The 13,475-nt window shown below is 41.5% G+C and overlaps 1 protein-coding gene across 1 annotated transcript in view; it reads right to left on the bottom strand.

Moving 5' to 3' along the window:
- The window catches only part of LOC139407584 (engulfment and cell motility protein 3-like), a 36,389-nt gene extending 23,780 nt beyond the window's left edge, over positions 1-12,609 (bottom strand). The window contains exons 1-2 of the mRNA XM_071151413.1: positions 12,369-12,609; positions 9,380-9,489 (exon numbers count right to left, since the gene is read on the bottom strand). Of these exons, the coding sequence (XP_071007514.1) occupies positions 9,380-9,457 (78 nt within the window). The 5' untranslated portion in view covers positions 9,458-9,489; positions 12,369-12,609. The remainder of the gene's footprint in view (positions 1-9,379; positions 9,490-12,368) is intronic.
- Positions 12,610-13,475: the final 866 nt, after the last annotated feature.

Raw genomic sequence — 13,475 nt, 5'->3', positions numbered from 1 at the left:
GAAATGTCTACAGAACCAACCTGTTCACAAATCTTGGACATTACATTAAAGTTAAGGGTCACTCTCTAACTCCAAGAACATTCTGTGGTACTGTTGAAGTACTAAACATCTTAATATCAAGTGTTAAGTACACTAGCAGTCAAAAGTTTGGACACCTACTCATTCAAGGGTTTTCCTTTATTTGTACTATTTTCTACATTGTAGAATAATAGTGAAGACATCAAAACTATGAAATAGCACATATGGAATCATTTAGTAATTTTAAAAAACGGTTAAACAAATCCAACTACTTAAATATTTGAGATTCTTCAGTTGCCTTGATGACGGCTTTGCACACTTGGCATTCTCTCAACCAGCTTCATGAGCTAGTCACCTGGATTTTTAAAATGTTTACCTTTATTTAACTAGGCAAGTCAGTTAAGAACAAATTCTTATTTTCAATGACGGCCTTCCGGTTACTAGTCCAACGCTCTAACCACTAGGCCACCCTGCCGACCCTGCATTTCAATTAACAGGTGTGCATTGTTAAAGGTTAATTTGTGGAATTTCTTTCTTAATGCCTTTGTACCAATCAGTTGTCTGGTGACAAGGTGGGGGTGGGATACAGACAAGTCCATATTATGGCAAGAACAGCTCAAATAAGCAAAGAGAAATGGCAGTCCATCATTACTTTAAGGCATGATGGTCAGTCAATCTGGAAAATTATAAGAACTTTGAATATTTCTTCAAGTGCAGTCCCAAAAACCAAGCGCTATAATGAAACCGGCTCACAAAACGACCGTCACAGTAAAGGAAGACCCAAAGTTACCTCTGCTGCAGAGGTTAACAGAGGATAAGTTCATTAAGAGTTACCAGCCTCAGAAATTGAAGCCCAAATAAATGCGAGTTCAAGTAACAGACACATCTCAGCATCAACTGTCCAGAGACTGCGTGAATCTGGCCTTCATGGTTGAATTGCTACAAAGAAACCACTACTAAAAGGACACCAATAATAAGAAGAGACTTGCTTGGGCCAAGAAACACGAGCAATGGACATAAGACTGGTGGAAATCTGTACTTTGGTCTGAGTCCAAATATGAGCTTATTGGTTCCAACCGCTGTCTCTGAGACACAGCGTAAGTGAACGGATGATCTCCGCATGTGTGGTTCCCACCGTGACGCTTGGAGGAAGAGGTGTGATGGTGTGGGGGTGCTTTGCTGGTGACACTGTCGTGATTTATTAAGAATCATGACACTTAACCAGCATTGCTACCACAGTGATATGCCATCCCATATGGTGTGCGCTTAGTGGGACTATCATTTGTTTTTCCAACAGGACAATGACCCAAAACACACCTCCAGGCTGTGTAAGGGCTATTTGACCAAGAAGGAGAGTGATGGAGTGCTGCATCAGATGACCTGGCCTCCACAATCACCCAGCCTCACCGTACACCTGGCGACCGTGTCAGCGTGCATGCGCCCGGCCCACCACAGGAGTCGCTAGAGCGCGATGGGACAAGGGCATCCCGGCCTGCCAAACCTTCCCCTAACCCGGACGATGCTGGGACAATTGTGCGTCACCTCATGGGTCTCCCGGTAGAGACCCCGGTATTGAACCTGGATCTGTAGTAATGCAGCTAGCACTGCCTTAGACTGCTGCACCACTCGGGAGGCCCAAAGGGTGGCTACTTTGAAGAATCTAAAATAAAAATTATATTTTGATTTGTTTAACACTTTTTTGGTTACTATGATTCCATGTGTTATTGCATAGTTTTAATGTCTTCACTATTAAATGTACAATGTAGAAAATAGTAAAAAATAAATAAAGAACAACCCTTGAATGAGTAGGTGTGTCCAAACTTGACTAGTAGTGTATATATTTGAATGAATTAAACATACTGTAAGTGATTGCATAAACAACTCAATGTTTGGACGCTAAATTGAGGTTTTGAATGGATATGATTTTTAAAAACTTTTAATTTAAAAAAAACTTCAATGGGGTAGTAGAGGGACACTTACAGATCCACTCGACCGAGAAGGGTAACTGGAGTAAGGTTGGCATCCTGGATATGATCCTGGGCTGCAACGCCAAGGCGCTTATCGTGCAGCTCAAGTCCGATCTTAATTTGATCAATCGTTTATTGCAAGTGCTGAGCGATTAACCGACATTTCGGTTAAATTAGATGAATTCAATTTGTATTTATTTAACTAGGGATGTCAGTTAAGAACAAATTCTTATTTACAATGACGGCCTATCAAAAGCCAAATGGCCTCCTGCGGGGACAGGGGCTGGGATTAAAAATATAAAGAAATATAGGACAAAACACACATTATGACAGCACTACATAAAAAGAGACCTAAGACAACATCGCAAGACACCAACAAATGACAACAGAGCATGGTAGCAACACAACATGGCAGCAGCACAAAACATGGTACAAACATTATTTCATTCTGGTTTAGTTTCTGTGAACTCGATGTGCAGTTTCTGTAGAGATAAATCAGATCAAGGCTGAACTGTGCGATGTAGTTGGGAGTTGTAGTTTTCCAACAGGCCAATATTCTACACTGTGCTAAACTGAGGTGGTAATTAACTACAATGACCATAATCCACTGCGGGCCCACGTAAAACTTGTCCTGTCTGTGCGGAGACTGAGAGGGATCAAAAGCAGGTGCTTCACAAGCCTGAAAAGACGTGATCTAAGCAGTCATAAAAGTATGCATTATCTACTTTGAAGAACAAATAAAATAGTGATAGACATCATGGGCAGCAGTTCTATAGAGAAGATGGTAACTGGAAATTAAATAAAGTCATCAAATGTGTTATTAAAGTAAAGCAATGTGAATAGTAAATAAATGGTTAATAAGTGATATGCAGTAATGGGCAGTCAATACCATCATGGGACGTTTATTCATTGTTTTATTCAGTGTTGTTACAGCATTCAATCCATGATAACAATGACTGAGATTATCTCCAGGGAAGATCAAGGCGGAACTACATTATTGTGGACAGAATTGCAAAATCTCCACGAGACCTGGACGGGGTCTGAGGATAAAGTGAAGGAAATTATCTCTAAGAAATGTAAGACGAACCACAGGAAGATTGAGGTGTTGTGCGCCTACAGGATTGGGAAACCCTCCGCCGGCCCAGGTGACAGGCCCAGGCCGATAGTGGCCAAGTTCAAAGACAAGGTAGCTGTTCTGGAAAAGAGACAAGAATTTGAGAGGAACGTACATCTTCCACAACGAGGACTATCCTGAAGCTGTGCGCCAGAAGAGAAAATAACTTATCCACTATGACAGGCACATTGTCCACCCTCCCTACCAACAGCCTGGAAGGGATGACAGAGACAAGCCTATGGGTTTGTAGCTTCAACCCCACAGCAAACACACACACACACTTGCACACAAACAGTTTATGGACTGCTTAATGGTTTTTTTTCTCTTGCTTTGTTTTTTCTTTTCCATATTAATGTCCATCTCTGAGAAGTACCCAGGAAAGGCCTGAAAACAGCCCATATTAATATATGTAGCCTTAGAAATAAGGTTCATGAAATCAATAACTCGCTAACATTCTTATATTAGCCATTTCTGAGACTCCCTTAGAAAATTCCTTTGATGATACTGCAGTAGCAATACAATGATAACATCTATAGATGAGACAGTAATGCTTATGGGGGAAGTCAGTATTCAGACGCTTTACTAAGTACTTTGTTGAAGCACCTTTGGCAACGATTACAGCCTCAAGTCTTCTGGGGTATAACGCTACAAGCTTTCCACACTTGTATTTGGCTGTGTGCTTAAGTTTGTTGTCCTGTTGGAAAGTGAACCTTCGCCTACCTCTGAGATCCTGAGCACTCTCTGTACTTTGATCTGTTTATCTTTCCCTCGATCCTGACTAGACTCCCAGTCCCTGTCGCTGAAAAACATTCCCATAGCATGCTGCTGCCACCACCATGCTTCACCGTAGGGATGGTGACAGGTTTCCTCCAGACGTGACGCTTGGCATTCAGGTCAAAGAGGCATTCAGGCCATCTTAGTTTCATCAGACCAGAGAATCTTGTTTCTTATGGTCAGAGTTCTTGAGGTACCATTGTGCAAACTCCAAGCGGGTTGTCATGTGCATTTTACTGAGGAGTGGCTTCCGCCTGGCCACTCTACCATAAAGGCATGACTGGTGGAATGCTGCAGAGATGGGAGAACCTTCCAGAAGAACAACTATCTCCACAGAGGAACTCTGGAGCTCTGTCAGTCAAACCGATTGCTTAGTTTGGCCAGGCTGCCAGGTCTAGGAAGAATCTTGGTGGTTCCAAACTTCTTCAATTTAAGAATGATGGAGACCACTGTGCTCTTGGGGACCTTCAATGCTGCAGAAATGTTTTGATACCCTTCCCCAGATCTGTGCCTTGCCACAATCCTGTCTCGGAGCTCTACAGACAATTCCTTCGATAATACTTTTTTTTTAAAACAGGTCTGTAGGTGTAGGCAAGACCATAAGCAAATAGGGATATGAGTAAATAATTAATTAGGGTGATTTTTCCGCAAGTAGACAGGTATTTTCCTTTCCATGGTAGAAAGATTACCTATTTTTTGTCAACTTTCTATTAAAATGTATTGTAGTGAGATCATTTATTTATTTCAGGATATGAATACAGAGTATGTCCACATCACCGCCAGACCATTTTATTGGTTAACTACCTGGCAATATAAAAGTTGTCTTTTTTACAGATCCAATACGTACTGTATCATACTTATCATCATGTGGTTGTAATCCAGAGATGGTAGGAAAAGTATATAGATCCTCTATGAGGCTGTGAAGAGATCCAAGTTGTGGATTTAAAAGAAAACACGAATCATCAACGTACAATGATTGTGTTGTTTAACATTGTTCCAAATTATCAGAAAAATTATATTCATAATAACTCCTTTTTGTGGATCTCCTTATTGTTGTTATTACTATTATTATGATCATCATTATAATAAGAAACATCATCATCATTAGTAGGCTGAGTATAGCAGCCTTGTATAACCACCATTGAGCTGTAGGCTTAAGAGCGAATCCTGTTTAGTCTTTAATACCGTAACTTACTTAGGCCTATATTTCAATACTTATATAGGCTACCGTTGTCACACCCGGATCTGTTTCACCTGTCCTTGTTATCGTCTTCACCCCCTCCAGGTGTTACTTGTTTTCCCCAGTGTATTTATCCCTGTGTTTCCTGTCTCTCTGTGCCAGTTCGTCTTGTATGTTTCAAATCAACCAGCGTTTTTTTTCTAGTCCTCCCGGGTTTTGACCCTTGCACGTTTCTGGACTCTGTACCCGCCTGCCTGACCATTCTGCCTGCCTTGACCTCAAGCCTGTCTGCCACTCTGTACCTCCTGGACTTGGAACTGGTTTTGACCTTTTGGTCACGGACAGGCATTCTCTTGCCTACTCCTTTTTGGATTATTAAACATCTTAAACTCCAACCATCTGCCTCCTGTGTCTGCATCTGGGTCTCGCCTTGTGTCATGATAACTGTATCAATCAATCATTCATTTGTTCATGCCATTACACAGCATACGGGTCATGCATGATCTCAAATGCGATCAAGCATACTAGTTTTAAAATAAAATAAAAGCGAATCTTGGAAAATGTGTGTAAACAATAAATAAAGTGTTCACAAATGAATGTGACTGTTTAATGTTCGCTGTAAAAAAGGCTTTACAAAAAAAAACACGTTTACAACAGACTAGCTGGTACGCTTCTAATGTTTTAGTGTTGTTTCCATTGTTCAAATGGTCAGAAAAATTATATTGTAATCTAACGGCATAATATGCCGTGTTTGCTCCTTACCTTCTTTTTCTTGATCTCCAGTATTTTCCACAACTAGTCACATTTATTCCACAAGCCTGACTTCCCCTTTACCTCCTGAGCAACCAGTAAACATTCCCCCGTTTCGAGTTTATTTGTCACGTCCAGAAAATGATGTGGCTTTAGAAGCTTCTGATAGGCTAATTGACATCATTTGAGTCGATTGGCGGTGTACCTGTGGATGTATTTCAAGGCCTACCTTCAAACTCAGTGCCTCTTTGCTTGACATCATGAGAAAATCAAAAGAAAATCAGCCAAGACCTCAGATACAAAATTGAAGACCTCCACAAGTCTAGTTCATCCTTCGGAGCAATTTCCAAATGCCTGAAGGTACCACGTTCATCTGTACAAACAATAGTACGCAAGTATAAACGCCATGGGACCATGCAGCCGTCATACCACTCAGGAAGAAGACGCATTCTGTCTCCTAGAGATGAGCGTACTTTGGTGCGAAAAAGTCCCAGAACAACAGCAAAGGACCTTGTGAAGATACTGGAGGAAACAGGTACAAAAGTATCTATATCCACAGAAAAACTAGTTCTATATTGACATAAACTGAAAGGCTGCTCAGCAAGGAAGAAGCCACTGCTCCAAAACCGCCATCAAAAAGCCAGACTACGGTTTGCAACTGCACAATTTGCCACAACTTTGGAAGTATGCTTGCGGTCATTGTCCATTTGGAAGACCTATTTGCGACCAAGCTGTAACTTCCTGCACAAGATCGTACTTTTTGGAGAAATGTCCTCTGGTCTGATGAAACAAATAAGTAACTTTTTGGCCATAATGACCATTGTTATGTTTGGAGGAAAAACGGGGAGACTTGCAATACGAAGAACACCATACCAGCCGTGAAACATGGGGGTGGCAGCATCATATTATGGGGGTGCTTTGCTGCAGGAGCGACTGGTGCACTTCACAAAATAGATGGCATCATGAGGAATTAAAATTATATGGATATATTGAAGCAACATCAAGACATCAGTCAGGAAGTTACAGCTTGGTCGCAAATGGGTCTTCCAAATGGACAATGACCACAAGCATACTTCCAAAGTTGTGGCAAAATGGCTTAAGGACAACAAAGTCAAGGTATTGGAGTGGCCATCACAAAGCCCTGATCTCAATCCCATAGAAAATGTGTGGGCAGAACTGAAAAAGCGTGTGCAAGTAAGGAGGCCTACAAACCTGACTCCGTTACACCAGCTTCTGTCAGGAGGAATGGGCCAAAATTCACCCAACATATTGTGGGAAGCTTGTGGAAGGCTACCAGAAACATCTGACCCAAGTTAAAGAATTTAAAGGCAACGCTACCAAATACTAATTGAGTGTATGTAAACTTCTGACCCGCTGGGAATGTGATGAAAGAAATAAAAGCTGAAATAAATCACTACTATTTTTCTGACATTTCACATTCTTAAAATAAAGTGGTGATCCTAACTGACCTAAGACAAGGAATTTTTACTAAGATTAAATGTCAGGAATTGTGAAAAACTGAGTTTAAATGTATTTGGTTAAGGTGTATGTAAACTTCAGACTTCAACTGTAGTCTGAAGTTTACATACATAGGATACATAGGATGTGTCTGTCTATGGAAAAATACACGTTTAAACAATCGATTGGTCGAAAGAACAGACGACTCTCGGTTTACCAAGGTTTTTTTCTGTCGGGGACAGCCCTAAAATAAATGCTATTTTAGGGCTGTGTGACACCACACTCCAAAAGTCCTACAGCCTGTAGGTTTTCTTATCTTAATTATTGTCCAGTCATGTGGTCAAGTGCTTCAAAGAAAGACCCGGCATCTGGCCCAGAACAGAGCAGCACATCTTGCTCTTCATTGAAATCAGAGGGCTAATATAAATACTATACATGCCAGTCTCTCTTAGCTAAGAGTTGAGGACAGACTGACTGCATCTTTGTATAACATTCATGTGTTGAAAATTCCCAATTGTTTGCATAGTCAACTTACACACAGCTCTGACACACACATTTAGCCCACCAGACATGCCACCAGGGGTCTTTTCACAGTCCCCAAATCCAGAACAAATTCAAGAAAGCATATAGTATTAAATAGAGCCATTATTATGGAACTCCCTTCCATCTCATATTGCTCAAATGAACAGCAAAGCTGGTTTCAAAAAACAGACAGAGCAACACCTCACAGCACATCTCTCCCCTATTCGACCTAGATATTTTGTGTGCATGTATTGATATGTAGGCTGTGTGTGACGTTTTTAAATGCTTGTAGTTCTGTCCTCTAGCTCTTCTTGTCTATTAATGTTCTTTATTATGGTAATGTTTCCTGTTTTGTGTGAACCCCAGGAAGAGTAGCTGCTGCTTTCACAAAGCTAATGGGGATCCTGATTTTTTAAAAACAAATAATGCATAGTGCATGTTTTTAAAAACACTAAATTGAAAACAGCACTAATTGCTCAGTATTATTTGTTGCTGAAAATTGCAAACATGTAGTGTATTTTGAGTAACTTTAAAAGTTCAGACTTGATGTGCTCTAACAATTTTTTTTTAATCAAAACAAAATATATCAACCCCTGCTAAAATGGATCAACCCCTACTAAAATGGATCAACCCCTGCTAAAATGGATAAACCCCTGCAAAAATATATCAACCCCTGCAAAAATGGATCAACCCCTGCAAAAATGGATCAACCCCTGCAAAAATGGATCAACCCCTGCAAAAATGGATAAACCCCAACATAAATATATCAACCCCTGCTAAAATGGATCAACCCCAACATAAATATATCAACCCCAACATAAATATATCAACCCCAACATAAATATATCAACCCCAACATAAATATATCAACCCCAACATAAATATATCAACCCCTGCTAAAATGGATCAACCCCAACATAAATATATCAACCCCAACATAAATATATCAACCCCAACATAAATATATCAACCCCAACATAAATATATCAACCCCAACATAAATATATCAACCCCTGCAAAAATGGACATTAATTATTATCCACATAATAGTGAACATGTCCTGTTGCTGCAGGATTATTTTCCTGCTGTAGCAAACTGGCTCAAATTAACATTCTACATTCGAAAATACCTTGTGCCAAAACCGCCATGTTTTCTTTACAGAGCCTGTAATGATCTTACCAGAGCTCCGACAACATACTGCATGACATCAACTTCACAGGCACTCGTATCTAGCGAACACCTTTTACTCAGCTAAGGCCCTGGTCTATTAACAGTTTGACATCATAAACAACCATTACATTAGCACCCTACTTTACTATGATAACTTCTCGATTGATAGGGTGGCATGTTTCTATGGCAGCAGCTGCTTCACAACTCTGAACACACTGCATCCATGCTGAGGTGCACTACCCCTTCATAAACCACATTATTAGCCCGCCCATCTCTGTCTTGCTACATAAACCACAGCTCTAATACAACCCACAGGCTGCAGTGCTGATTTCTACAGTAACTTTCCACTCAGGATTTGATAGTTCAGTAGTTTTTTTCCCCTTCAACTCTCTGACTCAGGCTCCTCTCCTGTGTGCTAATGCTTACCTGGTCCAGTTGAATGAGCTGAGGGTATGCCCCTGGCATCTGGATGGCAATTTTCACGATATCCTTCTGTTGCGGCATCTTGAAGTGTGTTTATAGGTGTCCTCCTAAGACTGAGACATAATAACTTTTTACTATCAAATAATTCACACAGTAAAATAGGGGTTTCTGTAGGTTTCTGACCAGAGCAGATCAGATCAGCATGGTCCTCGAGTCATGAGAGCTTCCATTTTCCAAATGAAACTTTATCTTCCTCTTTTACAAGTAGTATGTCTGTATTTTCTTCAGTGTGCACAGAGAACATGGCCCTTTCTGTGTATAGGACTACACACAATTGAAGGCCAGACAGACAGACATGCATCCAGAGGAATCCCAGAGGAAAGGAGACAGGCAAACTCTTTTCATGCTCTCTCCAGCACATATGGAAACACTAAAGTTTGTTAAACAATTTTGCACATGCTTCACCTGATGAAAAGCAAAATGTGTGTGTGTGTGTGTGTGTGTGTGTCTCCCATCCGCTGGAAATGGAAATAACCTACTTACAATGATCACCACCAGTGTTTTGGCTTCGATAGAAACTAACCTGAAACTTTTCTCACTCACTTCATATACTAATACTCTTGAAGCCTTGTGAGAGACAATGATCTCCTGACCCATAGCATTCCTATGCAGTAGTCTAGTAGCCTATCCATACAAGGATAGGGTGAGGTGTTGATAGTGTAGGCCAGTGTTTCCCAAACTTGGTCCTGGTGCACATTTGCTTTTTTTCTCTAGCACTACACAGCTGATTCAAATAGTCAAAGCTTGAAGATGAGTTGGTTATTTGACTCTGCTATGTGCACCGGGGAGGGGGGGGGGGGCATGAGAGTTTGGGAAACCCTGGTATAGGCTACATGACAGGCTGGCAGGGAAGGAGGTGTTTGGGTTTCCAAGGCTCTCTCCCCTGCCTGTCCCAGCATGCATTGGGCTTGAGACTAAGTGGCTGTAACAAACAATTCACACCCGCTATAACACCTGCTGAAGTTGCTAAACTGTGTACGCGACCAATAAACTGCTGCTACTGCAAGAGACAGAGGATAGAGAGACAGACAGAGAGAGAGAATGTGTGACCTCAACCTCATCGAATCAAATGTATTTATATAGCCCTTTGTACATCAGCTGATATCTCAAAGTGCTGTACAGAAACCCAGCCTAAAACCCCAAACAGCAAGCAATGCAGGTGTTGAAGCACGTTGGCTAGGAAAAACTCCCTAGAAAGGCCAAAACCTATGAAGAAACCTAGAGAGAAACTAGGCTATGAGGGGTGGCCAGTCCGCTTCTGGCTGTGCCAGGTGGAGATTATAACAAAACATGGCCAAGATGTTCAAATGTTCATAAATGACCAGCATGGTCAAATAATAGATCTGGGACAGGTAGCACGTCCGGTGAACAGGTCAGGATTCCATAGCCGCAGGCAGAACATCGAACACCTTTGGGATAAATTGGAACACCGACTGCGAGCCAGGCCTAATCACCCAACATCAGTGCCGACCTCACTAATGCTCTTGTGGCTGAACGGAAGCAAGTCCCCGCAGCAATGTCCCAACATCTAGTGGAAAGCCTTCCCAGAAGAATGGAGGCTATTATAGCAGAAAAGGGGGGGACCAACTCCGTATTAATGCCCATGATTTAGGAATGAGATGTCCGATGAGCAGGTGTCCACATACTTTTGGCCATGTCGTGTATTACTGCTGTTCACTATAACAGTGTTAGTGATTATTATAGTGAACCACATCGTAATAGCGCCCATGACCATATAGGGCTATGCATTAATGTGTACTTTCGTGTATCCCTTCGGTTAGCCTGCAGAACTAACTGTGTCATGCCCCTTGACCCTTCGCCGGTCCCATTAGGGTGTGGAGGAGGGGGCCTTTAGCTTCTTGGAATTCCAACCCTGACAGACTTCCACCTACAACTGCCACCACACACACACACACTTTGAAGTCTGTTGACATCGGCTCCACCAGTTGAGAAGGGCTATTACTGCCTGAGACTTTACATTCTGGGTGCTGGGCAAATGGCAGTTGTCTACACACTAGTGAAAATTGATCCATGGATCAAGAGCCAGTCATTTCCTGGCGTGACTCATTTAAAATGTATATTGAAAGAGTCAAGCTCCCGAGTGGCGCAGCGGTCTAAGGCACTGTAACTCAGTGCTAGAGGTGTCACCGAGGTCCCTGGTTTGAATCCAGGCTGTATCACATCCGGACGTGATTGGGAGTCCCATAGGGTGGCGCACAATTGGCCCAGCGTCGTCAGGGTTTGGCCGGGGTAGGCCGTCGTTGTAAATAAGAATTTGTTCATAATTGACTTGCCTAGTTAAATCAATTTTAAAAATTCAACTGGCGGTGCCGATGACAACCGACTTCAAAGTGTGTGTGTGGTGGCAGTTGTAGGTGGAGGTCTGTCAGGGTTGGAATTCCAAGAAGGCCCCCCCTCCTCCCCACCCTAATGGGACAGGCAGAGGGTTTTATGAGTGATCCTAGGAAATCAAATCTATCTACATAATGAATAGTTTAATTCATGGTGGGTATTTTGGAAGTAGTTTTCACAGCATCTGCTGTGAAATGGCTAATGCAGAGAAATGATTTAACATTCCATCTTTGTGAAATGTTTGGTAAGATAATATACTAATTTCTCTGCATTAGCCATTTCACAGCAGATGCTGGCATACAATGAAAACTACTTCCAAAATACCCACCATGAATTAAACTACTCATTATGTAGATTGATTCGATTTCCTAGGATCACCCATAAAAATTAGGGTGACTGATTAACGTTATATTGATAATGTCAATCCGTTTATTCTAGCTCGCTGTAGACACGGATAATGCTGTACTGGGCCCCCGGAGCTATTCGTACCAGGAATACTAAACATATTTGTTCCTTCTCGTTCGCAAAGTTTAGAGAACAATTAATCTATATTTGAGTTGAACATTTATTTAGTTCTTACCTTTTTGAAAATAGAAGTTAGTGTCCTCGAGAAAGTCCAGAGTTCGAGAATGAAAGCATTTGCAATCCCTCCCTAGAAAGGACGACAATAATCCGTGAGATTTATATTTTGAATTTGCGCAATCTTGGAGAAGGCTCCCCTAGGCGGAGAAATGTCTTAACAAATTTCAAAAAGTAATTGATTATTTAAAGTTCCGGGTTGAGTCGAGTCACACCCGCCCCCCTGTAGGAAGCAGCGTGTACTGACCATAGATCGACCAGCCCCAACTTTTCCGACATAGTGGGTTTACTGTAAACGGATGTGCATTTAAGGGGAAATTATTTGAAAAGCTTATAGAGCGCTCAAAAAATGAGTACGGACAGGTTCAGAAACAACTAAAGTATTGTGCGATTTTTTTCTCCACATTGAATATTTCCAAAATGCAATTTATTTTTATCGAACTGATGCGAGATAGTTGTCCAGATTGAAATATACTGTATATGCCATTTCAATTATATAGGCTACTAATCCCTAAATTATATTAATCTGGCTTCTGATAAACATTGCCTGTTAGATTATATTATCTTGTGTTTTATACGGGAAAAAAATATAAACGCAACATGTAAAGTGTTGGTCCCATGGGCCATGAGCTGAAATGAAAGAGCCCAGAAATGTTCCATACACACAAAAAGCTTATTTCACTCAAATGTTGTGCATACATTTGTTTACATCCGTTAGTATTTCTCATTTGCCGAGATAATCCATCCAATTGACAGGTGTGGCATATCAAGAAGCTGATTAAACAGCATAATCATTACACAGGTGCACCTTGTGCCCAGGACAATAAAAAAGTGCAGTTTTGTCCCACAACACAATGCCACAGATGTCTTATGTTTTGAGGGAGTGTACAATTGGCATGCTGACTGCAAGAATGTCCACCAGAGCTGTTGCCAGAGAATTGAATGTTTGGCAGTACGTCCAACTGGTCTCACAACCGCAGACCACGTGTAACCATTGCCAGTCCAGGACCTCCACATCCAGCTTCTTCACCTGCGGGAGTCTGAGACCAGCCCCCTGGACAGCTGAATTTAAATGGAATTATTTCCTAATATGAACTTTAACTCATTG

This window comes from Oncorhynchus clarkii, chromosome 1 (genome assembly GCF_045791955.1).
Source record: "Oncorhynchus clarkii lewisi isolate Uvic-CL-2024 chromosome 1, UVic_Ocla_1.0, whole genome shotgun sequence".
Classification (NCBI taxonomy): domain Eukaryota; kingdom Metazoa; phylum Chordata; class Actinopteri; order Salmoniformes; family Salmonidae; genus Oncorhynchus; species Oncorhynchus clarkii.
The sequence above is the reverse complement of the archived record's forward strand: the minus strand, read 5'-3'. Positions and strand labels throughout refer to the sequence as shown.